This window comes from Dasypus novemcinctus, chromosome 11, assembly GCF_030445035.2.
Source record: "Dasypus novemcinctus isolate mDasNov1 chromosome 11, mDasNov1.1.hap2, whole genome shotgun sequence".
Classification (NCBI taxonomy): Eukaryota; Metazoa; Chordata; class Mammalia; order Cingulata; family Dasypodidae; genus Dasypus; species Dasypus novemcinctus.
In genome coordinates this window covers 7,530,207-7,557,793 of record NC_080683.1, presented here as the reverse complement: position 1 = coordinate 7,557,793, position 27,587 = coordinate 7,530,207, and the positions used below count along the sequence as shown (strand labels likewise).

Below are 27,587 nucleotides of genomic sequence, written 5' to 3'. Positions count from 1 at the left end.
ATAACTTCTTGGGAGACATATTAAAGGGTTTAGTTTCGATAAGGAAATGAATCACTCCTTCCCGGTACACAGCTCTAGACCAAGCATTACTCAGTCTCAGAGTTTCAGCCGAGTGGCCCTGCCAGCTTCCAGCTGATAGAGATGGAGATGCACAAGGAGTTGGAGAACACTCGGAAGATAAGGGGGATGCTAGTAAGCAATGCTTTCAACTTCCTCTTGCGAGTACAGGATCAATTTACTTTCAGAAGTTACACAGGAAGACACTGATAGAGACCTCAGTTAACTAACACTTTTGATTTACTGAAATGATTTTTATTGTAAAATATTTCTGACATACAGGTAAGTATAGAGAATGATCCCCACTTCCTCACCGTCAAGACTGAACAGATGTTAACATATTTGCCATCTTTGCTTTGGAGGTTTTATTTCTAAGAGATAAAATATTATAGATACAACTAAAATCCCACATCTTTTCCCTTACCCTCCCTTCTCGGAGGTAACTGTTATCCTGGAGTTGGTGTGTTTTATGGTTGAATGGTGTGCTCCAAAGGGATCGTGTTGATGTCTCACTCCCTGGTACCTATGGATGTGTCCTTATATGGAAATAGGGCCATTGCAGATAGAATTAGTGAAGCTGAGGCCACACTGGAAGTGGGGTGGGTCCTTTGTCCAGTGAGACTGGTGTCCTTATAGGAGGAAATTTGGACACAGACCTGAAAACAGACACAGATTGGAGATGCAACATGAAGATGGAGGAGAGAGCTCAGCCCATGAGGAGACGGAGGCTGGAGTTCCACTGCCGTAAGCCAGGGAGGCAAGCCAGCCCATCAGCCAGGAGAGCGGCGTGGAAAAGACCCTGCCCTAGACGTGTCCCCTGCCCACACCTTGGTTTTGGACCTCTCGCCTTCAGGACTGTGAAACAATAAATATCTGTTTTTTTACGCCTCCCATTTTGTGGTACTTTGTTAACAGCCGCCTTAGGAACTTAAAACACAGTGTGTCATTCTTGTGATTTTGTACATTTACTACCTGTGTTAGCCAAAAGGGGTTCTGATGCAAAGTACCAAAAATCTGTTGGCTTTTATAAAAGGTATTTATTTGAGTAGAAGCTTACAGTCACAAGACCCTAAAGAGTCCAACTCGGTACCATAAGAGCTACTTTCTCACAAAGTCATTGGCCACGTATTGAAGCAAGATGGCGGGCGATGGCTGCTAGTGTCCAGCCTTCCTCTTCCTCCTGAGGCTCCCAGCTTCTGATCTCAGCTGTAGACTGGCATTAGGCTCGACTAAAGGCTTCTCAGCTGCTCTGCTCTCTTGGGCTGCAAACTATCAGGCTCATCTCTCTTCCCAGGGCCTCTGCCATGTCAGTGGAGCTCCGTGTTCGCTGTTTCTACTTTCGTGTTCTTGACTGAGTGTCCATTTACGTAGCCCACCAAGGGGGCAGGGACTCAACCCTGCACACCCTAATGATGGGGTCAAATCAAAGCCCTACTCTTGATTTAATAAGGAAAAAGTAAAACCTCCGAATTTAATACAATCAAAGGGGTATCACGCCTAGAGTAATAGGCCAGTTTACAAACGTAATCAATATCCCTTTTGGGAACTCATAAATAATCACAAATTGCCACGCTCTCTGTGTTAGTTTCCTCGCTGCTAGAACAAATACCATACACTGGGTTGGCTTAACAACAGAAATTTGTTGGCTTACAGTTTCAGAGGCTAGAAGACTTGCTTCTCCCCGCGCCATCCCCCTAGGGACAGTAAATATTTTGGCCAGCCAACCGCCTTAGGGTTCTTGGGCTTTTCCATTACATGACAATGCACATGGTGGCATCTTCTCTCTCTCCCAGACTCTCTTGACTTCTAGCTTCTGGCTGTAGCCCATAGCTTCTCCTTCCATGTCCAATTTCCTTTGCTTATAAAGCCATATTGGATTAATGCCCACCCTCATTTAGTCCGGGCACTTCTTGACTAACGTCTTCAGAGGGCCTACATTTATAAGTTCATGCCTGCAGGACCAGGGGTTGGGGCCTGAATGTGCCTTTTGTGGGGGGTGTGATTCAATCCCCAACACCACCCGTGTATCTTATCCACAAACAATCTAGTCAACTGTTTTGGGAAGTTGTAAGTTAAATATAGCCATTGGTTGTTCATTTGACTGCTCAGTGTCCGAGGTCCCTTCCCATATAGCAGGCAGAGTCCTCTCCCACCACAGAAGCCAGAAGGCCAGCTGCCCACTCTCCCAGCATCCCTTGCAGCTAGGGATAGGCATCTGCCTGCGTTCTGCCAATCAGACCTACTGGGATCTAGCAAGGAAGCAGGGACTGCCCGGAGGCAGAAGCTGTTGTGGAAAAGAGTTTCCAGGGTGCCAGGGGCAGAAGTCCAAGGGCCAGCTTCAACTGTCTGGGGACAACAGGGATGCCAAAGGGCCTGGACTTTGCCCAGGCTTAGTCTTGGATCTTCATTTTTCCGCTCCGTTGGGGATTTTGTGAAATACCCAACATTTGTCCAATTAATCCTTTTTCTGCTTAAGTGAGAAACATTTTCCATCACTTGCAATTAAGAACCTGGCTGAAAAAAAGTGTAATACTTTTGCAACTTGGGCTTTTCATTCAATGTTACCTTTTAAAATTCAAATTGATATATGCAGGCATTCATTTTTACAGCTCATGCTATTCCATGGTGTAAACTATAATTTTACTTATTCAATTCTTAGGGCATGGTTAGGTTGTTAACCATGTTTTTTGCTATTTAGGAGTATGCCACAAAGCGTTTCCTTATATCCCTGCCTTCATGTGTCCTTGTATGAAAGCTTGTCCTACTTATGAGCAGCAACAAGTTTATTAGGCATCGACAAACAGCATTCCTAACTAGCTGTACCAGTTCACCCACCCACCAGGGTGTGCATAGGTTCAGATTTCCCAACATATTTACCAACACATGGTTTTAGCAAACATTCATATTTGCCAATCTTATGGGGCATTATACCTCATTGTTGTTTTGATTTGTATTTCTTGGATTACTGGTGAGGCTAGACATCTTTTCCTATGAAAAGATGGATGACAACCCCTAAATCAAAGTTTCTATAGCTCTTTCCTCTTGAGCAGTTTATCTCCCCAGAGAAGAATTTTCCCACTTTTTGCCTGGGGACTATAAGCCTAACTGCCCCAGTTCTCAGAGCTGAGGAAAAGAGTCATTGAATCCCCCTCTTTTCCAGTTGTCACCTCCCTGCATCCTCAACTGGGTCTGAGGTTGCTAAGGTCACCGCTTACAGAGCAAGGATGGCACAGGCTTGCCAGAGAAGACAAGCCTGGTTTCTGCTGGGAATTGTGTAGGAGGGGCAAGGGATGGAGGAGGGAATCTCAAAGACTTTCAACCAATTCTGCCCTTCAGTCCCATCCTGAACCCACCCACCCCCTTCAAAAATGCCCAGTGCCTCCCATTTCTCAGCATTCCCATGGTACTGTGTTGCAAATATACTTTCTTCTCACTGCCTTAAGCCTCTGCACACTCAGACACCACCTTCTCCAGGCTGCTAACTCAGTTTCCTTTCATCCATCCATTGTCCAGCTTCCAAAACGTTGCCATCTCTTGTGTGCTGGTCTTTCAGGTTGATTATCTTTTTGTTGATCTCTTTTCTTTCAGTTCCTTTGCTGCCATTTTAGTGGGGTTTGAAAAGGGACTACAGAGCAGATATGTTCAGCCCACCACTTTTAAATGATAACATTTAAGTACTTAATCCTAGAATGTCTTCTTGTATATGGTGTAAGGCAAGGATCTAAGCTTAGCTTTTTCAGCACCACTTGCTGTTTCGTCCCTTCTTTCCTCCATGGTTTTTAATGCCATCTCTGCCATATCCAAACTCCTATAAATGTTGGATTTATCTCTGGGCTGTCAATTCTGTTCAACTAGTCTATATCTCTGTGCCAATGACACGGTTTTAATAAACATGGATTTATATCCTCTTACTAGCTGGTAGAGCAAGTTTATTTTCATTCTTCTTCAAAATTGTTTTGTTGAACTTCTGGTTTGAACATGGTGGAGTAAAATTGGCCTTTCCTCCTTCTTCTCAAAACTCACAATGGACACAACCTACTAGACATACATAGACCACTTCCCCCAACACGAGAGTACACATTCTTCTCAAGTGCTGACAGATAATTCTCTAGGAAAGACCATAGGCTAGGTCACAAAATGAGTCTCGATAAATTAGAAAATGTTGAAATCATATGAAGTATCCTCTCTAAATCCAAAGCAATAAAGCTAAAAATGAATGACAGGGATAACTGGAAAATTCACAAATATGTAGAAATTTTAAAAATACACTCTCTAAACAACTAGTAATCATAAGGGAAATTTCTCCCCACCCCCTCCATTGTCTGCTCTCTGTGTCTATTCACTGTCCTTCTGTGTCTGCTTGTATTCTCTTAAGCAGCTCCAGGAACTGATCCCGGGACCTTCCAGAGTGGGAGAGAGGTGATCATTCTCTTGTGCCATCCCAGCTCCCTGTTCTGCTACGTCTCTTATTGTCTTTCCTCTGTGTCTCTTTTTGTTGTGTCATCTTGCTGTGCCAGCTTTACTCGTTAGCCAACACTCCTGTGCCGGGCAGCACTCCCGTGCAGGGCAGCATTCCCCATGGGCCAGCTCACCACGCAGGCTGTCACTCCGCATGGGCCAGCTCGCCCTCACCAGGAGGCCCTGGGCATTAAACCCTGGACCTCCCATATGGTAGACGGGAGCCCAACTGCTGGAGATACATCCACTTCCCAGGAAGTATCTTAAAACAAATGAAAACAAGAACATGGCTTACCAAAACTTACTAGATGCAAACAAAAGCAGTACTCAGAAGGAAATGTATAACTACAAAGACTTAAATTTAAAAAAGATAACATTGTCACTAACCCAACCTCATACCCGTAGGAAATAGAAAAAGAAGAGCAATCCAAATCCAAAGTGCGAAGAAGGAAGGAAGGAATAAAGATTACAGTAGTGATAAATAAAAGAGAGAAGAGAAAAACAATAGAATAAATGAAACCAAATTTGGTTCTTTGAAAAGATGAATGAAATTGACAAACTTTTAGCTAGATTGACAAAGAAAAAAGGACACAACAGAAATCAGAAATGAAAGAGGGGACATTCCTACCACCTTTATGAAATAAAAGAATTAAAAGAGGTATTATGAACAATTGTATACCAAGTAACCTAGATGAAATGGACAAATGCCTCAAAACATACAAACTACCTAAACTGACTCAAGAAGAAATAGATCTCGACAGACCAATAACAAGTAAAGAGATTGACTGAATCATAATCAAACACTTCTCAACAAAAAATACCAGGATCAGATGACTTCACTAGTAAATTTTTACCCAACATTCAAAAGAAGAATTAACAACAATTATGCTGAAACTCTTCCAAAACTTTGAAGAGGGAGTGAACACTCCCTAGCTCATTCTACGAGGCAAGCATCACTCAACACCAAAGCCAGATAAAGAGAGCACGAGAAGAGAAAATTTCACCGCTTCCTCCTGAAGTCTAGTCATCATCCCTGCTGACAGTCACAGTCAGGACAAATGTTGAAAAAGCTGTGTTCTCCAATCTTTTCAGCTGCTTTTCTTGAACCATCCTGGGCCAGCCATGGGAGATACACAGATAGTACCCAGGTCGGGGGGCTGACAGACATATAGAGGAATAAACTCCAAGGAGATAATGGCTACTACAGTACTAAGAACACTGCTGACGCTGGCAGGGAGGAAATGGCTGTGTTCATGGGGTCCTGGAAGGGGCCCGAGCTGGAACCAAGTGGGTGCACCGGAAGAGTTTGCAGGAAGGAAAGGGCAGAAGAACATTCCACATGGGAGAACAGCAGGTGTGAAGGCACGGAGGCAGGGCCAGTGAAGTGTGCCTGCTGAGACTGTTGGCTGTGGCAAGCATGGGGTGGTACGTCTGGTAGGAGAGTAGGCGAGGGAGTTCAGTGATGGCAATGACACCAAAACCAGATCACAGGGACCTGGACTGTCTTCCTGAAGAGTTTGGACTTCCACCTGGGAGCAACAGGGTGCCCTGAAGGCTTGGAAGTAACGAGTGCATGACCACATTTGCACATTGGTTGTCCAGTTGGGTATTGTTTAAGAGTGGGTGGGGGGAACGGATGTGGCTCAAGCAGTTGCTGGCCCATGTACCACATGGAAGGCCTCAGGTTCAGGTCCCTGTGCCTCCTGAAAAAAAAAACAAGAAAAACAAATGATTAAAAAAAAAAAATCAGAGACTTACAAGAGCAGACTCGAAATGATAGAAAAAAAAAGAGGCGCTATAGATGACAGAAGAGCTGGAATTGAAGAGGGAGAAGAACAGAGAGATAAACCATGGGAAAAATTGAGCAGGGGCTCAGGGAGTTGAACGAGAACATGAAACACAACAACCTACGTGGCATGGGAGTTCCAGAAGGAGAAGAGAAGGGAAAAGGGGCAGAAAGAGTATTTAAGTAAATAATGGCTGAAAACCTCCAACTCATAAAAAAAATGAATTTACATGTCTAAGAAGCACAGCATACCCCAATCAGAATAAATACAAATAGACCTACACTAAGACACATACTACTCAGAATGCCAAACGTCATGATAAAGAGAAAATTCTGAGAGCAGCAAGGAAGAAGCAAACCATCATATACAAAGGACACCCAGTAAGACTAAGTGTGGATTTCTCATCAGAAACCATGGAATTGAGAAGAAAAACGGTATGACACAATTAGGATTCTGAAAGAGAAAAACTGCCAGCCAAGAATTATTATTATTCTCCTTTTTTTTTTTGAGGTACCAGGGCCAGGAATTGAATCCAGGACCTCACATACAGGAAGCCAGTGCTCAGTCACTGAGCCACATCGGCTCCTCTGAGTTGGTTCCCTCATTTGTTTGCTTGTTGTTTGTTTTTGTTCTTGGGACAGTCTTGCAGACTGAACCTAGGAACTCTCATGTGGGAAGCAGGCACTTAACCACCTGAGCCACATCCTTACCCCCAGGAATTCTTTATCCAGCAAAATTATCCTTCAAATATGAAGGTGAGTTTAACATAGTCACAAACAAACACAAACTAAGAGAGTTCATAAAAAAGAATCCATCTTTGCAGAAAGATTACAGGGAGCCTTACAGCCTGAAAGAAAAAGTCAGGAGAGAGGATTGAAGGGGAGTATAGAAGACAAGAAGAGCAGAAAGGATAACCAAAAGAGTAAAGAGACAGATGAAAATAAGATACGACATATGAAAACCAGGAATAAAATGGTAGAAGTAAATAACGCATTTACAGTGGTATCACTGAATGTGAGTGCATTAAACTCCCCAATCAAAAGATAGAGGCTGACAGAACGGGTTTTAAAAAAACATGAGCCATCCATATGCTGCCTACAAGAGACTCAGGAATGTAAACCAGCTGAAAGTGAAAGGTTGGAAACAGATTTTCCAAGCAAACAGTAACCAAAAAAAAGCAGGGGTGGCTACACTAATAGTGGACAAAACAGACTTTAAATGCAAAAAGGTTACAAGAGATGCAGAAGGCCATTATATAATAATAAAAGGGACAATCCACCAGGAAGAAGGGTAACAGTTATAAATATCTATGCACCTAACCAGGGTGCCCCAAAATACATGAGGCAAGCTCTGACAAAACTGAAGGGAGAAATAGACATCTCTACAAAAATAGTTGGAGACTTCAACACACCACTCATATCATTAGATAGAACAACTAGACAGAAGATCAACAAGGAAACAGAGAACCTGAACAATATGTTAAACAAGCTAGACCAAACAGACATATACAGAAGGTTGTACCCAAACTCAGTGGGTTATACATTCTTCTCAAATGTCCATTGATCTTTCTCCAGGATAGATTACATATTAGGTCACAAGGCTCCCAACGACTGTGCACACTAGCCCACACCATCCAAATAGAAAACAGCTGATATATGAAAAATATAAAAAGATTGAATTTAGCACCTTGTCAGATCATAATGGAATGAAACTGGAAATCAATAATAGATGGGAATGGGGAAAATTCACAAATGTGTGGAGGCTGAACAACACACTGCTAGACAATGAGTGGGTCAAAGAAGGAATTGTAAGTGAAATCAATAAATACACTGAGACAAATGAAAACAAGAACACCATTTATCAAAACTATGGGATACAGTGAAGGCAGTGCTGAGAAGGATATTTATAGTCCTAAATGCCTATATTAAAAAAGAAGAAAGCTAAAATCAAAGATCTAAGTGAATAACTGGAGAAACTAGAAAAAGAACAGCAAACCATTCCCAAAGCAAGCAGAATGAAAGAAACAATAAAGACCAGAGGAGAAATAAATGAAATAGAGAACAAACAAACAAACAAAAAACAGAGAAGATCAACAAAGCCAAAAACTGGTTCTTTGAGAAGAGCAATAAAATTGACAAAACCTTAGCAATACTAATGAATAAAAAAAGAGAGAAGAAGCAAATAAAGAAAATCAGAAATGAAAGGGGGAGGGGTTACAACTGACACCACAGAAATAAAAAGTGTCAAAAGAGGATATTATGAGAAACTATGTCAACAAACTAGACAACCTAGATGAAATGACCAAATTCCTAGAAATGCACAAACAACCTATACTAATGCTACAAGAAATACAAGAAATTAACAAACATATCTCATTTAAAGAGATTGAATCAGTCATCAAAAATCTCCCAACAAGGAAAAATCCAGGACCAGATGGTTTGTCAGCATTTCTAGAATGAACACCAATCCCATTTAAACTCTTCCGAAAAATTGAAGAGGAGGGAAAATTACCCAACACATTTTATGAAGCCAACATCACCCTAATACCTAAGCCAGATAAAGACACTATAAGAAAAGAAAATTACAGACCAATCTCTCTAACGAGCATAGGTACAAAAATTCTCAAGAAAATACTTGCAAATACAGTTCAAGAGCATATCAAAAGAATTATGCATCATGACGAAGTGGACTTTATTGCTGGTATACAAGACTGGTTCAGCATAAGAAAATCAATTAACATAATACATATTAACAAATTGAAGGAAGAAACAATGCATGATCATCTTAATCATTGCAGAAAAGGCATTTGACAAAATCCAGCATCCTTCTTCATAAAAACACTTCAAAAAATAAAAATAGAAGGAAAATTCCTCAATATGATGAAGGACACATATGAAAAACCCACAGCCAACATCATACACAAGAGAAAAGTTGACAGTTTTCCTTCTAAAATCAGGAAAAGACAAGGATGCCCACTGTCACCACTGTTATTCAGCATTATGCTAGAAGTTCTAGCTAGAGCAATTAGAAAAGGAAAAAAAAAAAGGCATCCAAATAGGAAAAGAGGAAGTAAAACTCTTACTATTCACAGATGACATGATCCTATATTTAGAAAATTCTGCAATGTCTATGACAAGGCTACTTTAGCTAATAAACGAGCCCAGCAAAGTGGCAGGATACAAGATCAACATATAAAAATCAATAATGGGTGGAGGCAGCTGTGGCTCAAGCAATTGGGCTCCTGCCTACCACACAGGAGGTCTGTGGTTCAGTTCCCAGTACTTTGTGGTAGGCGGTAGTTTCTTAAAACTTACACCCAAAGTATGAGCAACAAAAGAAAAAAAAATAGATAAATGCCATCTCCTCAAAATTAAATACTCTTGTTCTTCAAAACACTTTGTCAAGAAAGTAAAATGGCAGCCTACTCAACTTTCTCAATGGGAGAAAATATTTGGAAACCACATATCTGATAAGGGTTTGATATCTTTATTATATAAAGATGTCATATAACTCAATGACAAAAAGACAAGGAACCCCATTTACAAATGGGCAAAAGATTTGAATAGACAGTATACAATAGGAAATATAAACGGCTATGAAGCATATGAAAAATAGTCCCCACTAGCTAACAAGGAAATGCAGATCAAAACTACAACGAGGGAAGTGGATTTGGTCCAATGGATAGGGCATCCGCCTACCACATGGGAGGTCCGCGGTTCAAACCCCGGGCCTCCTTGACCCGTGTGGAGCTGGCCCATGCGCAGTGCTGATGCACGCAAGGAGTGCCCTGCCATGCAGGGGTGTCCCCCGCGTAGGGGAGCCCCACGCACAAGGAGCGTGTGCCATAAGGAGAGCCGCCCAGCACAAAAGAAAGTGCAGCCTGCCCAGGAATGGCGCCGCACACACGGAGAGAGGACGCAGCAAGATGACGCAACAAAACAAGACACAGATTCCCGGCGCCACTGACAAGAATACAAGCAGACACAGAACACACAGCAAATGGACACAGAGCGGGCAACTGAGTGGGAGAGGCGGCGACAGGGAGAGAAATAAATAAAAAATAAATCTTTAAAACAACAAAACAAAAAATTACAATGAGATACATTTCACACCTTATAGAGTGACCATTATTAAAAACAACAACAACAAAAACCAAGGGCTGGAGAGGATGTGGAGAAACAGGAACACTCCTTCCCTACTGGTGGGAATGTAGAACGGTGCAGCCTCCGTGGAAGACAGTATGGCAGTACCTCAAGAAACGTAATACAGAACTGCCGAATGATCCAGCAATCCTACTAGGAATTTACTCAGAAGAATTGAAAAGGCAAGGACAGGAACTGACATTTGTACACCAATGTGATTCACGATTGCTAAAATATGGAAACAGCTCAAGTGTCTGTCAACCGATGAATGGATAAACAAAATGTAGTATATAACATACAATGGAATACAATTCTGCTGAAAAGAGAAATGAAACTTGGATGCATTTGTCAACTTGGATGAACCTTGAGGATATTATGTTGAATGAAATAAGCCAGACACAAAAGGACAAATATCGTGTAGTTTCACTAATATGATCTAAATACCATAAGTAAACTCATGAAGGTAAACTCTAGAGTGTAGGTTACTGGGAGATAGAAAGTCAGATGAGAATGGGAGCTATTACTTACTTAATGTATTTAGAATTTTTAATAGATTTACTGTAAAAGTGTGGAAATGAGTAGAGTTGATGGTAACACATTATAGTGAGTATAACTAACACTGCTGATTTATAAATGTGATTGTAGCTATTGGGTAGTCTAGGAATGTAAATGTCAGTTGAAAGGAAACGAGAGAATAATCTAAGGCATGTACAATAGTCATTTCAGTGGATGAAGATTGTGGTTAATAATATAAATATAAGAATGTTCTTTTATAAACAGTGATATAATATTTTTGCAAGATGATATATCAGTTCTAAGGGACAACAATAGAAGGGTATAAGGGGGTAAGGGATTTTTCCTTTTGGAGTAATAAAAACATTCTAAAATTGACTGAGATGATGATAGCACAACTCTGTGATGGAAACAAGAGCCGCTGAGAGTTCTCTATTCACTAGAAAAATGAATGAACCGGAAAAAGGTATTAGAATTCAGTAGATGGTAGCCTTGGACACAGATCTGACATTTAGAACCACCTCAGGGTCCTGGGTGAGGGGAGGGGCTGCCGAGGTGTCATCTTCTGTGAGTGAAGATGAGCAGCAGCCACCAGCAGCCAGCACCCATTTCTTGGACTGAGCCAAGGATATGAAAACAGTGGCAGCTGAGCAGATGCAGCCGAAGGGGCTGGAAGTCAGTCAGTCTGGAGGTCCTTGAGGGATCATTGTGGAGGCTTCTACAATTTGACCCTCTGAAGAGCAGTGGTGTCTATGTTCCGCCAGCAGCCAGCAGGACCTAAAAAGCCAGCGGACCTTTGTTTTGTTGGTTTCTTTCTTTTCCGTTTGGTGTTTCTTGGTCTGGCATGTACCTGAGAGACCAACAGAGATGTTAGCCTCAGTTTCAACCCTCTCATCGGCAGCGGCATCTGGCCTTGCAACAGCATCTGCTGGTATGTAAAGAAGGCTAGAGTTTAGAGCCTTTTAAAATTGTCTAAGTTGCCTAGAGGTGCCCAAACTGGGTTGTCATTGCTTGATGTTTCTCTGTAGATTTCAAGGTGTTGATGACTTTTGCCCTACATGATGTAGGCTAGACCTGGGCACGTTTATAGGTTATCAGGTACATCCTGAGCCCCCGAGGAGGTTCCTGGCAATGCTCCCCAGGGTGCGGATCCAGAGTACTGGGTTTGGGTCATTCTCTTCTCAACTGCCTGATAAAGTGTCTTGTTTGCCCACCGACACCCAAGGTATATCATTTTTACTGTTCTGTGCCTAGGTAGAATTTATACACCAATTTAGCTATTTTATTGACAGCTATACAAAATTTTATTTTGACCATGAATGTGTAATTAAAATTAAATGTACTCTTTTATTTAAAGCACATTGGTTGTAAAAATTATGTGACTTGTGCTTGTTGTGTAACATGTAACTATCACAATAGTGTATTTTTATTAGTGTGTTTTAAACTTTATAGATTATTGACTATATTTAGGTCAAGATATGACCTATTTATCTCATTTTAGGAGGTGACTTATTAATATTAAAAATATCCAGCAAATCATGCCCCTATTAAGACTATTCAACCAAGATCCCTTGGTTGTCTGCTCTCTGAGCGGTAGTGTCTTCCTTTGGAAACAATGATAGCTCGTGTTTTCTAATTATGTAAAAGAAGACTGTAACTGATGTATACAGTATCCAACTGGATATCAGTTTCTGTCTCTCAAAATAAATATACCTTACTGTTTAAAAAAGAATGAGTGCACAAAAAAAACTTTGAAAGTGAAAGGATGGAAAAATATTTTCTGCAAATATTAACCAAAAGAGAGCTGGAGTGGCCAATATAATATCAGACAAAATAGACTTTAAGGAAAAAACTTACAAGAAACAAAGAAGGGCACTGTATATCAATGAAAGGGTCAATGCAACAAGAAGATACAGAAATTATAAACATATATGTACCTAATAACAGGACACTAAAATATATGAAACAAGCATTGACTGGAAGGAAAAAAATAGTTCAACAATAAAAACTGGAGACTTCAATACCGGGTATAATACCTAGAGAGAAGATCAACAAGAAAATAGAGGGAAGTGGACTTGGCCCAGTGGTTAGGGCGTCCGCCTACCATATGGGAGGTCCGCGGTTCAAACCCGAGCCTCCTTGACCCGTGTGGAGCTGGCCCATGCGCAGTGCTGATGCGCGCAAGGAGTGCCCTGCCACACAGGGGTGTCCCCCGTGTAGGGGAGCCCCACGCACAAGGAGTGCACCCCGTAAGGAGAGCCGCCCAGCGCGAAAGAAAGTGCAGCCTGCCTAAGAATGGCACCGCACACGTGGAGAGCTGACACAACAAGATGATGCAACAAAAACACAGATTCCCGTGCCGTTGACAACAAGAGAAGCAGACAAAGAAGACGCAGCAAATAGACACAGAGAACAGACAACCGGGGTAGGCGGGGAAGGGGAGAGAAATAAATAAATAAATAAATAAATAAATAAATAAATAAATAAATCTTTAAAAAAGAAAATAGAAGACTGCAACAATAAAAACCAACTAGATCTAAGAAACACATATAGAACACTTCATCCAACAACAGAAGAATACAAATTCTTTTCAAGTGTGCATGGATCTGCCTCCAGAGCAGGGTGTATGTTAAGGGACAAAACAATTCTCAATATATATATATTTTTTAAAGATTTATTTTATTCATTTCTCCACCCCCCCCCCCATTTCTCCTATTGTCTGCTCTCTGTGTCCATTCACTGTGTATTCTTCTGTGTCTGCTTGTATTCTCATTAGGCGGCCCCAGGAACTAATCCAGGGACCTTCCAGAGTGGGAGAGAGGCGATTACTCTCTTGTGCCACCTTGACTCCCTGTTCTGCTACTCTTCATATTATCTCTCCTCTGTGTCTCTTGTTGCATCATCTTGCTGCGCCAGCTCTCCGCGTCGGCTCGCACTCCTGCGCAGGGTAGCTTTCCCATGCTGGGCGGCATTCCCACTCAGGACAACACTCCTGCGTGGGGCAGCATTCCCGCGTGGACTGGCACTCCACATGGGCCAGCTCGCCGCATAGGCCAGATTGCCCTCACCAGGCTGAGGAGCATAAAGAAAGGAAAATAATTTTTTAAAAAGCAAGTAAAGCCAAACAGACCTATGGGACACCATCAAGCATACCCATATATTCCAAATGGATAATTATAAATGCCAGATTTTTTGTACTGTATTTTTTGGTATATAACTGTACTTTTTTTTTCACTTCTTATGGTTGGAAAATGCAAATGCATAAAAAGTAATGATAAATCTATGGTTTTGAATATGCAGTGTATAAAGATACAATTTGTAACAAGTACAAGGGGTATAAGGACAGTGTTTGGGTATGCTATTGAAGTTAGGTTGGTAACAAATCAAATGTGATTGTTATAGGTTTTGTTTTTAAACTTAAACCCCATGGTAACCACAAAGAAAATATATGGATATACACACAGAAAGAAATAAGAAGGAACTCAGAAGACATAAAATTTAAAAATCAAATAAATATGAAAGTAGGCATTAAAGGAAGAATTGAAGGACAAAAAATGTATAACACTTACAAAGAACAAATAGCAAAGTGGCAGAAGAAACTCCTGCATTAACAATAGTTACTTTAAATGTAAATGGGTTAAACTCTCAAATCAAAAGGCAGAGATTGGCAGAATGAATAAAAAGTGTGATCTAACTATGTGCTGCTTACAAGAGACTGACCTTGAATTCAAAGACAAGAGCAGATTGAAAGCGAAAGGACAGGGAGCCAGTGTAGCTCAGTGCTTGAGTGCTGCCTTCCTACATACAAGGTCCCAGGTTCAATTGCCAGCCGAGGTGCCTCAAAGAAAAAAAAGGAAAGGACAGGAAAGAAAAAAATATACCATGCAAATAGTAACCAAAAGAAACTATTAATACCAGATAAAATAGAAGTTAAGTCAAAAACTATTACAGATGATAAAGAAGGTTATTAAATACTTATAAAGGGGTCAACTCAACAAGAAGATAAAACAGTTATAAATAAATACGTACCTAACGGTAAAGCCCCAGAATATATGCGGAAAATATCATCAGATTTGAGGTGAGAAATAGATGGTTCTACAGTAATAGTAAGAGACCACTTTTAATAATGGATAGGACACCTAGACAGAAGATCTATAAGAAATAGAAGACTTGAACAATATTCTAAACCTACTAGACCTAACAGATATATATAAACCACTTCACCCAACAGGAGCAGATATCCATTCTTCCCTAGTGCATATGGATCATTCTCAGGGTAGATCATATGTTAGCTCACAAAAAAAAAAGTAATAAATAAAAAAATATTCAAATCACAATGTATCTTTTTGAGGCACAAAGGAATAAAGTTAGAAATCAATAACAGAGGAAGAACTGGATATTCACAAATATGTAGAAATCAAACAATGCACTCTTTTTTAAAGATTTTTTTAAAATTTCTCCTCCCCTCCACTGTTGTCTGCTCTCTGTGTCCATTTGCTGTGTGTTCTTCTGTGTCTCCTTGTCTTCTCTTTAGGCGGCACTGGGAACCAATCCTGGGACCTTCCGGAGTGGGAGAGAGGTGCTCAATCTCTTGCGCCACCTCAGTTCCCTTGTCTGCTGTGTCTCTTATTGTCTCTCCTCTGTGTCTCTTTTTGTTGCATCATCTTGCTGTACCAGCTCTTCACTTGGACCAGCACTCCTGTGCAGGCCAGCACTCTGTGTGGGCCAGTACTCCTCACTGGCCAGCTCACCATGTGGGCCAGCTTCCCTTCACCAGGAGGCCCCAGGAATTGAACCCTGGACCTCCCACTTGAGCCACTTCTGCTTCCCCAAACAATGCACTCTTGAACAAGCAACAGTCAAAAAAGAAATCAGAAGGAAAATTACAAAATATCTTAAGGTGAATGAAAATTAAAATACAACAGGGAAACGGACTTTGGCCCAGTGGTTAGGGCGTCCATCTACCACATGGGAGGTCCGCGGTTCAAACCCTGGGCCTCCTTGACCCGTGTGGAGCTGGCCCATGCGCAGTGCTGATGCGCACAAGGAGTGCCGCCCCACACAGGGGCATCCCCCGCGTAGGGGAGCCCCACGCGCAAGGAGTGCACCCCGTAAGGAGAGCCGCCCAGCGCGAAAGAAAGTGCAGCCTGCCCAGGAATGGCGCCGCCCACACTTCCCGTGCCGCTGACGACAACAGAAGCGGACAAAGAAACAAGACGCAGCAAAAAGACACAGAAAACAGACAACCGGGGGAGGGGAGGGGAATTAAATACATAAAAATAAATCTTTAAAAAAATACAACAAACCAAATCTTATGTAATGCAGCAAAACCAGTGCTGAGAAGGAAATTTATGTTCTAAATGCTTACATTAAAAAGAGAACAAAGAATTCAAATAAAAAACCTAACCTCACAACTGGAGGATCTAGAAAAAAGAGAGAAATTAAATCCAAAGCAGGCAGAAGGACAGAACTAAGAAAGAAACAGAAGATCTCAACAAACTAGCACCTAGTAAACAGATTGAATCAGTACTTTAAATTTAAAAAATAAAAAATAAAGAAAAGTCCAAGACTGGATGCTTCACTGGGCAATTTTACAAGACATGATCAGAAGAACCTAACACACTCAATGAGGCCAACATCATCCTCCCATCAAAGTCAGATAAAGACACACAAGAAAAGAAAACAGACCAATACCTCTTATGAATATAAATGCAGAAAAATCCTGAACAAAATGCTGAAATGGAATCCAACAGCATATTAAAAGAATTACATACCATGATGAAGTGGGATTTATCCCAGGTATGCAAGGGTGGTTCAACATAAGAAAAACAATTAATATAATACACCACATTAACAGAACAAAGCAAAGGGAAAAAAAAAAAAGATCATCTCAATTGATGCCGAAAATGTATTTGACAAAATCCAGCACTTCTTCTTGATAAAAACACTTAGAAAACTAGGAATAGAAGGAACTTTCTTCTAACATGATAAAGGGCATATATGAAACACCCACAGTTAACATACATTTAATGGTAAAAGACCAAACACTTTCATTCTGAGATCAGGTACAAGACAAGAAGGCCCCACTATAATCACTGTTATCCAAAATTGTATTGGAGGGGAGTGGATGTGGCTCAAGCAGTTGCGTGCCTGCTTCCCATGTGGGAGGTCCCAGGTTCAGTTCCCCATGCCTCCTAAAAAATCTTTTTTAAAAAGGCAAAACAAATGAAAAACTCAACTCTGGAGAGCCAAAGTAGCTCAGTGGCTTAGTGGTTGAGTGCCGGCTGCTCACATATAAGGTCCCAGGTTCAATCCACAGCCCCCAGTACCTCAAAAAAAAAAAAAATTGCATTGGAAGTTCTAGCCAGGGCAATTAGGCAAGAAAAAGAAATAAAATGCATCCAAATTGGAAAGGAAGAAATAAACTTTCCCTACTTGCAGATGACATGAAAATCCACAACAAAGCTCCTAGAGCTAATAAAAGAATTCATCAGTGGTGGAGTACAAGATCAACACCCAAAAACCAGTAGTACTTCTATATACTAGTAATGAACAAGCTGAAGAAGAAATCAGGAAAGAAAACCTCCATTTATTATAGTAACTAAATTATTAAAATATCCAGGAATAAACTAACCAAGAATGTAAAGGGCCTGTAGACACAAAACTACAAAACATTGCTAAAATAAATCAAAGAAGGTCTAAATAAATGGAAGGACATTTCATGTGAATATATTCAAAGACAAATACCATTAAGATGCCAATTCTGCCCAAACGATTTACAGATTCAATGCAATCCCTATCCAAATTCCAACAACCTTCTTTGTAGAAATGGAAAAGCTAATTATCAAATGTATATCAAAGGATAAGGGGCACAAAATAGCAAAAAACACCTTGAAAAAGAAGAATGGAGTTGGAGTATTCACACTTCCTGATCTTCAAGCTTATTACAAAGCCCAGCACGGTGCACAACTACAGCAGCAGAGGTAGGTGCGAAAGTGTGGAAGAGTGATGAAGAGCGTAAAGAACAAACTCAGATTGCCAGCGCTGAAGTGTTGCACCAGGCTAAAGCCAGTTTTGAAAAGTAAGAAAGGTGTAAAGAATTTAAACAACTGTAGGGTAAAGGTACAGGTATGCTACCTGAGGTGAATGAGTAAATTGAACAATTCTCACAGGAACACTCTGTGAAGAAAAAGAAGAAAAAAGACAAGCATTCAAAGAAAGTAAAGAAGGAGAAGAAGAAAAAGAGCAAGAAACAGAAATATGAAAATGAGTCAGCTGATAGTTCATCAAGTTCTGAAGATGAGCGGGTTGAGGTTTTTCATCTCGGACTCCTGGCAAAGAAAAGTCCTAGAAAGAGAAAGACAAAAAGTCAGAAAAAGAGGAGACAACCAAGTTTGTCAGAGGGATGAGTGGATGACTGTTGATTTCATATCTGTTAAAACTGTATTGTTATCATCACTCAATGCTGACAAAGAAACTCTAAGGATGGGAAGCAGATGTGGCTCAAGCAATTGGGTTCCTGTCTATCATATGGGAGGTCCAGGGTTTGATTCCCAGAGCTCCTGGTTAAGGCAAGCTGGCCCACATGGAGTGCTGGCCAGCGCAGAAATGCTGGCCCATGCAGAGAGCTGGCACAGCCAGATGATGCAATGAAAGAGACACAGAGGAGAGATAATAAAAGACGCAGCAGACCAGGGAGCCAAGGTGGTACAAGAGATTGAGGTCCCAGGATCAGTTCCCAGTGCCACCTAAAGAGAAGATAAGGAGACAGAAGAACGTACAACAAATGGACACAGAGAGCAGACAATGAGGGGGGTGGATAAATAAATAAAATTTTAAAAAGAAAAAGAAACAAACTCTAAGGAAAATGAAGCAAGAGAAAACCCAAGTAGCACTCCAGACTGTTGGAAAGGGAACTCAGTTCATAGTGGAAGGATTATGGGATAGTTCTTCCACCAGACGATTGTAATGCATCATCAATCACCAAAGTTTCAGGAGTAGAAGATGGTGGATTAGCTGGCTAAGGAAGTCATATCAAAGAAGGAACAACCTGAGAAACAAAACAGAAATTTTGAGGACATTGTAGACAAAAGATATGGGTCAATGGAAATATTTCAATTGAAATTAGAAGAAGCTAAAAAAATCTAAGGCAAAACCAAGAGTTTTCTTCTCTTAGAAATTTGAGCACTAAATTCTTAAGACTGTTTGGATAAAGAACTGTCATTTCCCAGCAAATGCAGAAACTTTGAACCATCAAGTTCATTTTTAGGATTGGTAGCTCAGGAATCTCTGACCCGTGGTTTTTGAAAACCCATTGAGAACAGTGAGGGAAGTTTATCATTTGGAGTCCTTCCGACAGAAGAAAGGAGGACAAGAGACATTTAGAAACTAGTAGCAGTGTGGACTCCCGAAACATTCCAGAACGTACGAGAGGAAACTCACAGGATGAAAGCCCGAGAGATGATTTTATGAACAAAGAACATATGCAGGGCACAGAGTCTTCATGTGCTGGAACGAGCTCAGAGGATGAGTCCACCCATATCCTGAGTGTCGATGACAAGAACAAGTTGGGTACCAAGATTATCAAGGCAGAGATGATGGGAAATATGGAATTAGTCGAACACTTTAAAGCTCAACTTGAAAAGGCAAATGAATGCAAAGAAACTGCAACACAGATATCCAAAAAATCTGGGGAAGAGAATGAAGACCAGGAAGAAGTGCTCCTTGTTAAAACATCTGTCTGGAAGAGTATGGCCTGTGTCTACACCGGGAAAATCTCTGGAGTTAAAAGGAGAAAGAAGAGAAGATGGTTCCAGTTCATGAGCAAAAAGAAAGGGTCAGCTACTTCATGATGATGATACTCTAAGCATAAATGATTTGGTCAAAAGTGAAAAGACGGGAAGAGTAGAAAAGCAAAACAGGCTTTTCATGAAAATGGCATCTAAGTTCATGGGAAAAACGGAGACTATTACACTCTGGATGGCATGTATGGCTCCAAGGCTGCTGAAAGAGTACATCTTGGTGAAGAAGTGAACCGGAAGAAAAAGCTATTGCTGAGCACCGGAGTCTTACTATACAAATGGAAAAATATCTGTATTGCTTTGACAGCTCTCGATTTCCCAAGCACCTTATTATAGCAATAGATATTAAGGTTTATTTATATTTACCCAACTTTTGGTCTCTTATTGAGGGGTACTGCCTGACAGTCCCTTTGCAACATCATAGAGCAGCTACCTTATTGGATGAAGATATATGGGAGGAAATTCAGATTTCAGAAAATCATTGGTAAAGATGTTTGGAAATAAAGGACTGGACTGCATCTTTCTGGAAACTTACATGGACATGAAGAAACAGTATCATATGGTTTATGACTGCATTTCTCTCCCAAAGGAAATGGGTGATATGGCTCCTATCTTTTTTTTTTTTTTTTTTTTTTTTTTAGGTACTGGGGCCAGGAATTGAACTCCAGGACCTTGTAAGTAGGAAGCCGGCACTCAACCACTGAGTCACATCAGTTCCGCTGAGTTGGTTTTTCCATTTGTTTATTTGTTGTTTCTTTTTGTTTTTAGGAGGCACCAGGAACTGAACCCGGGACCTCCCATGTGGGAAGCAGGCACTCAACCTCCTATCTATTTTAAGAAAGCCATAATGAAATGTGATGAATAGTGGTCCATGAATAAGAAATTGATTGATTTGCCTTCAAAAGATATCAGAAAGTCTGTACTCAGAGGCTTGCCTTACTTTTGACCTCCAAGGAGGGTTTGCCCATGTTACTGAAGACCAGCACAAAGTCCCTCGTTACTCTGGAAAGGAAATCATTGGCAGGATGCTGGATATAGAAGCAAGATTTTGGAGGAAAGGAATCCAAGAAAGTTTTGAGGACCAAAGGAAGGAAGCACTGCAGTATGCTCAGTGGTGGAAACCACTTGACTTCACTGTAAGTAAAAAGTGTCAAACTGTTCCTTTCATTTTTTTCTCCTCTTTAGATCCCTTTCAGTTTTATTTCCATCATCTAACTAAATAACTGATCCTCAGGTTATGGGGAAAGAGAGTCATGGCAGCAGAGTGCTGTGGGTTCCTGACAAAACACTCAGTTGCTTCTGTGGACTTCATTTTAGTAACCGTGGAGTCAGCCCGCTATACTGGATGACCTGCTCACATTCCCGTTCTGTTCCTAATTCTCGGTTTTCTTAACTATTCAGTTAATTGTAAAGAAGGGCTTCTCTGAAGGAATATCTGGGACCTAGCAAATCACCAGTTCAAAGAGAAGTAGGTCTGCTCCAAGATGGTTAAGTCTGTTATCTGGCTTCTTTCACATTTTTTAGAAAAGATGACATATTCAGTAAAAATCAAAATTTATTTTCATAGGATTTTATAGAAGAGCTCTTCATTTTCAATTAGCATATAATATCACTGCTATTCTTTTTGTTAAAGGAAAAAGAGTATTCCAAATAATAAAGACTTGATAATGAAAAACAACCACAACAAAAAAAAAATAAACAGCACAGTAGAGGCACAAGGACAGACATTACTGACTAAGGGAATTAAGCTGAGTTGAGAAATCAACCTTCACATTTATGGCCAACTTTTGACAAGATTAACAAATCCACTCAAGGGGGAAAGAATAGTCTATTCAACAAATGGCGCTAGGAAAACTGGATCTCCATTTGCAAAAGAATGAAGGTGGACCCCTACCTCACACCATATCCAAAAATCAACTCAAAATGGATCAAAGACATAAATATTATATAAGAACCAGAACTACAAACTCCTAGAAGAATAGGGAAGCATCTTCAGGATCTCATGTTGGCAGTGGTTTCTTCTACTTTCCACTTAAAGCACAAACAACAAAGAAAAAATAGATAAATAGGACCACATCAAAATTAAAAACATTTGTGCAAAGGACTTTTGTCATGAAAGTAAAAAGACAACCTTCTCAATGGGAGAAAATATTTGGAAACCATATATCCACGTATGTGGTTTAATACCTAGAATACATAAAGAAATCCTACAATTCAACAGTAAAAAGACAAACAACCCATTTAAAATATGGCAAAATACTTGAATAGACATTTCTCCAAAGACATATAAATGGCCAAAAAACACATGAAAAGATACTCAGTATCATTAGCTATTAGGGAAATGCAAATCAAAACTGCAATGAACCACAATTTCACATCCACTAGAATGGCTACTATTTTAAAAATGGGAAAATTAAAACTTTTGGAGAGGATGTGAAGAAATAGGAGCACTCGTTCCCTGCTGGTGGGAATATAAATGGGCGCAGCTGCTGTGGAAGACAGTTTGGCAGTTCCTCGGTAAATTAAGTACAGAATTACCACATGACCCAGCAATCTCACTTCTGGGTATATACCCAATAGAATTGAATGCAGGGACTCAAACAGATATTTGCACACTGATGTTCACTACAGCATTATTTGTAAATTGCGAAAAGATGGAAGCAATCCAAGCGTTCATCAACTGAGGAATGGATAGATAAAAGGTGGTATGTACACAAAATGGAATCTTTTTCAGCCATAAAAAGGAATGAAGTTCTGATACATGTTACAACATGAAGACATCATGTTGAGTGAAATAAGCCAGACACAAAAAGACAAATATTGTATGATCTCACTGATATCAAATAATTAAAATAAGTAAATTCATAAGTCAGATATTGGAATCTAGATGAACAGGAGTCAGGGTGGGGGTAGGGAATGGGGAGTTAATGCTTAAATTGTACAAAATTTCTATTTGGGTTCATCACAATATTTTGGTAATAGATGGTTATGATAAGAGCACAACATTGTGAATGAAACTAACATCACCGAATTATATATTTAAGTATGGTTATTAAAAGTGAAAATTTTAGGTTGTATATATGTCACTTGAATAAAAATTTTAAAAATAGACAGAACTGTACAAACAGTAAACCCTATTGTAGGGAAGCAGATTTGGCCCAACGGATAGGGCATCTGCCTACCACATGGGAGGCCCAAGGTTCAAACCCCGGGCCTCCTGACCCATGTGATGAGCTGGCCCATGCGCAGTGCTGATGCACGCAAGGAGTGCCCTGCCACGCAGGGGTGTCCCCGTATAGGGGAGCCCCACGCGCAAGGAGTGCGCCCTGTAAGGAAAGCTGCCCAGCGTGAAAAAAAAAGTACAGCCTGCGCAGGAGTGGTGCTGCACCCACGGAGAGCTGACACAGCAAGATGACGCAACAAAACGAGACACAAGATTCCCAGTGCCGCTGACAAGAATACAAGCAGGCACAGAACACACAGCAAATGGACACAGAGAGCAGACAACTGGGGGGGGTGGATGGGGAAGGGGAGAGAAATAAATAAATAATAAAAATAAATCTTAAAAACAAAAACCCTATTGTAAACAGTGGACAATAGTTAATAGTACAGTTATAAAAATGTTCTTTCATGAATTTTAACAAACATACTAGACTAATTCAAGGTGTTAATAAAAGAGTAGCAAATGGTAACCCTGTATTTTATGCATAATTTTTCTGTAAACCTACAACTTCTCTAATAAAAAAATACAACATGAAGGGAAAAAAAGAATCCTTTGGATCGACAGGCAAACAGATCAAGACCTGTAAGAAGGGGTCGTGGATGTGGCTCAGGCAGTTGGGTGCCCACTTCCCACATGGGAAGTCCTGGGTTTGCTTCCTGGTACCTCCTAAAGTGGACAAGCAAGACTGCGAGCTGACGTGAAGGGCTGGCACAGTGAGCAGACACAATGAGGAGACATTACCAGGAGGGAGTGGACGTGACTCAAGCAACTAAGTGCCCCCCTCCCACATGGGAGGCCCGGGTTCAGTTCCCGGTGCCTCCTAAAAGAAGAGAAGCCGACACCAAGAGCACACAATGAAGAGACACAGAGAGCAGACAGCAAGCACAGAAAATGAAGGGGTGGGGGGTAGAAATTAATAAATAAATCTTAAAAAAAAAAACCAAAAAACCTGTAAGAAGAAAAGGAATGTGGCTGGGCTCACTATACAATGTTAGAGAAGAGCAGACCAAGAAATGCCTCAAATCCTCAAATCCTCAAATGTAACTCGACGTTTCTACCCAGCCCAAACCTATTTGAACATGCAAAAATGCCAGGAATATTGTTCTCAGGGGCACTTCCTGAAGAAATGGCTCAAAGGTAAAATTCAGTCATCCAAGAGAGGCAGCCACGACGAAAGTCTAGCAGAGCAGGTCTCCTGGGTTGGCCAAGCCAAAAGCTCCAGCACCCGTGCTCAGTGCTGTCACTAGCACATTTGATGCCACGGGTGGCTTGCTCTTTACCCCTTCCACTTTGCATTTTGAAATACTTCCAAACTTTGAGGACAGTTGCAAAAATAATATAAAGTCTATACAGAGAACCCCAACATATCCCCTACTCAGACACCCAGATCCCAGGGCGGGTCATTTTTAATACCTCCCTTCTCCATACAGCAAAATTATTTTAGTAATAACCATAATCATTGCTTTCTTGATTTGTTCTTTAAGTTTTAAACAATTAAAAAGAGAAACTTCAAATTTTAAAGATGTTATTCATATTGACTATTTCATATATGAATGAAAACGAACACTTAACCCCCAAATATTACACATTGCAGTTTATAATCTTAAATTTTATTTTTAGGAGGTACTGGGGTTTGAACTCAGGACTTCAGGCATGGGAAGCAGGTGCCCAACCACTTGAGCTACATTTGCTCCCCATTAAATTTTAAACACCAAATGAAAATTCCAATCACATAGGCTGACAGAATTGAAATGATTCGATTTCTCTTTCTTCACCTTGACAATCACGGTGCCATCACTGTGTCATATCCGGTATTTAAACATAGGAATATGTGGTACAATAGGGGTTAGAGACGTGAAATAGACCTGAAGTGAGCTGGAAGGATTCCGAACTTTTAGGGACCTCCTCTCCTAAGCAGCGCATGGGGCATGCTACTGTTTAATTGGGAGGTCTCAGAATCGGCTTCCATGCAGAACATAAAGGATGAATGATAAACATGTGCTAATATGAAGCATACAGACTTTTTAAAACTAGAAGTCAACATTAACTGCCATAATTGCATAGAACTTCGATTCTAAGGAAAGATTTTTTTTCGGGGAGGAGCGTTTCATCACTGCCTTGTCTGGATTGCCAGGGCACGGCTACAGTGAAAAGCAGATGGTAAAGATAATCAGTATTATGATGGCTTTTTAATTCTCTACAGAACATCCACCCCTTATCGCCCGGCTGTGCCCACAGCGGCGCCCTCCGTTACACCCCTGCAATGCCATTAAAATTCAGATAACCTTGACCCGGGATGAGATCGCTTGGCTGTGAGCTAAGATTACAGAAAGACAGAGTGTCAGGGATGAGGCCGGGGTGGGGGTGTCCTGAAGCTAGGGAGGGGAAGTGGGGAGGGAGGGGAAGGAGAGGGGGGCGGGGAGGGGACGGGGAGGGGGCGGGGAGGGGGTGGAGAGCAGCTGAGGCTGAAGGGGGCGGCCCTGGGGCGGGGTTCGGGCCGCGCACCGCGGGGGCCCGGCGGCGGGGCTGGCACCGGGCAGGCCCCGCGGGGAAGCGCGGGGACGCGGGCCGGGAAGCGCGGGGAAGCGCGGGGAAGCGCGGGGACGCGGGCCGGGAAGCGCGGGGAAGCGCGGGGACGCGGGCCGGGAAGCGCGGGGAAGCGCGGGGACGCGGGCCGGGAAGGGCGGGGAAGCGCGGGGACGCGCGGGGAAGCGCGGGGACGCGGGCCGGGAAGCGCGGGGACGCGCGGGGACGCGGGCCGGGAAGCGCGGGGACGGGGGCGGGGAAGCGCGGGGACGGGGGCGGGGAAGCGCGGGGAAGCGAGGGGACGGGGGCCGGGAAGCGCGGGGACGGGGGCGGGGAAGCGCGGGGACGCGGGCCGGGAAGCGCGGGGGAGGGGCGCACCTGCTGCTGCGCGGAGCCCCGTTTCCCGCGCGCTCGGCCCGGGGCGCCCCGCGGGTGCTGCCCCCGCCTCTCCGCACACGCGCCTCAGGCCTGGAGCCCGCCCGCTCCGGCCCCCGCCCCGGGCCCCGCAGGCCCGCGCGGGGTCACCCCGGCCCCTCCCGCCTCCGGGCTCGCGCCTCGCGCGCTGCAGGTCTGCGCCTGCGCGGCGGGGACGGGGGCGGCGCAGGAGCCCGGGGCCTGGGGGTGAAAAAGCAGCTCCAGGGGGGACGGGGCCCGCCGGCCCCCTGCTGAGGAGCAAACGAGAATCCCCCAAGATCCTGGAATGGAAGACCACCGTGAATGAGGACCGGAGGGCCCAGGTCCGGGAGAGAAAGGACGAGACGGCGCCGGAGACAGAACGAGTTCCTGGGTGAGCTGAGGAAAATTCCCGCCTGTCTGAAGAGGGCGGCAGCTTGCCCGCAAACTGAACGACGTCAGAATGTGGCCAGAATCCCGAACAGAAGAGCGGCCTGGGCGGACAGCGAAGAAGAGTGCCCGTTTTTTGGATCAAGAATCTCTGGTTTATGAAAAACTAAATATGCAAATGGACAATTACCAGGACACTCTGGCCCGCTACCCGCAACAGGTGGGCCATTAGCTACAGCGAATATGCCAGGAGGTCGAGCCGCGATTCCTATAATAAGGGACCTGAAATACCCAGGATTTGATCAGCTTCCCTAATTTTTGCCCCCACTCCCAATTTAGGACCAGAGAGCGCCAAGTATGCCAACAGCCTCAAGTCAGGACATGCCTGAAGTTATCCCTCTATCCCACTATCAAGCTTTCCCACTCCTCTCTGCCAAAGACAAGTGATAGTGACTGACTCTGAATAAACGGCCTTTGTTCTCGCTTCGGCGGTGGCTTCCCATACCCACATTTACGTAGGGTGCCTCGGGAGCCTTACTTGGAATTGGTGCATTGGCCATTTCCTTCCAGAGAACTTTATCTTCCATAACGAGCAGAAAATATCAAGTGACCAAACAACACTCTGCAGAAATCTTTTTAAAATAGCAAAACAAATACCTTAAAAGATGTCCATTTATGAAAAAAAAAAGAGCAAAGGAGCAAGGATATATTTTGAAGAAACCAATACACAAAAGAATTTATCTGGGGAAACAGACTTTGGCCCAGTGGTTAGGGCGTCCGTCTACCACATGGGAGGTCCGCGGTTCAAACCCCGGGCCTCCTTGACCCGTGTAGAGCTGGCCCATGTGCAGTGCTGATGCGCGCAAGGAGTGCCCTGCCACGCAGGGGTGTCCCCACGTAGGGGAGCCCCACGCGCAAGGAGTGCGCCCCGTAAGGAGAGCCGCCCAGCGTGAAAGAAAGTGCAGCCTGCCCAGGAATGGCGCCGCCCATACTTCCTGTGCCGCTGACGACAACAGAACTGGACAAAGAAATAAGACACAGCAAATAGACACAGAGAACAGATAACCCGGGGAGGGGAGGGAATTAAATAAATAAAAATAATCTTTAAAAAAAAAAAAAAAGAATTTATCTGAAGAGGAGTCTGGGCTTTGAAATATAATCACAGGCCATTCATTGTGAGAAGATGGCAGAGTGGGAAGCTTCAGGACTCAGTGCCTCCATCAGAACAACTACTGAACTGGCAGGAACTGTCTGAATCAACTCTTCCCCCCTGCCCGTGCGGTGGCTACCTTGTCTG

The 27,587-nt window shown here is 42.5% G+C and overlaps 1 protein-coding gene, 1 long non-coding RNA gene and 2 pseudogenes across 2 annotated transcripts in view; 3 read left to right on the top strand and 1 right to left on the bottom strand.

Annotated features, from left to right (window-relative positions):
- The window catches only part of FKBP5 (FKBP prolyl isomerase 5), a 147,406-nt gene extending 146,458 nt beyond the window's left edge, over positions 1 to 948 (top strand). Inside the window, exon 11 of the mRNA XM_071218428.1 lies at positions 694 to 948. Coding sequence (XP_071074529.1) covers positions 694 to 717 — 24 coding nt within the window. The 3' untranslated portion in view covers positions 718 to 948. The remainder of the gene's footprint in view (positions 1 to 693) is intronic.
- Positions 291 to 26,320, bottom strand: LOC139439974 (uncharacterized). Its single transcript, XR_011650042.1, has 2 exons — positions 25,886 to 26,320; positions 291 to 6,218 (listed from the first exon to the last, which is right to left on the bottom strand). It is a non-coding gene; the product is annotated as an uncharacterized lncRNA (long non-coding RNA).
- On the top strand, positions 17,893 to 24,502 carry LOC131280365 (CWF19-like protein 2 pseudogene; annotated as a pseudogene).
- Positions 18,825 to 24,502, top strand: LOC139440034 (CWF19-like protein 2 pseudogene; annotated as a pseudogene).
- Positions 26,321 to 27,587: the final 1,267 nt, after the last annotated feature.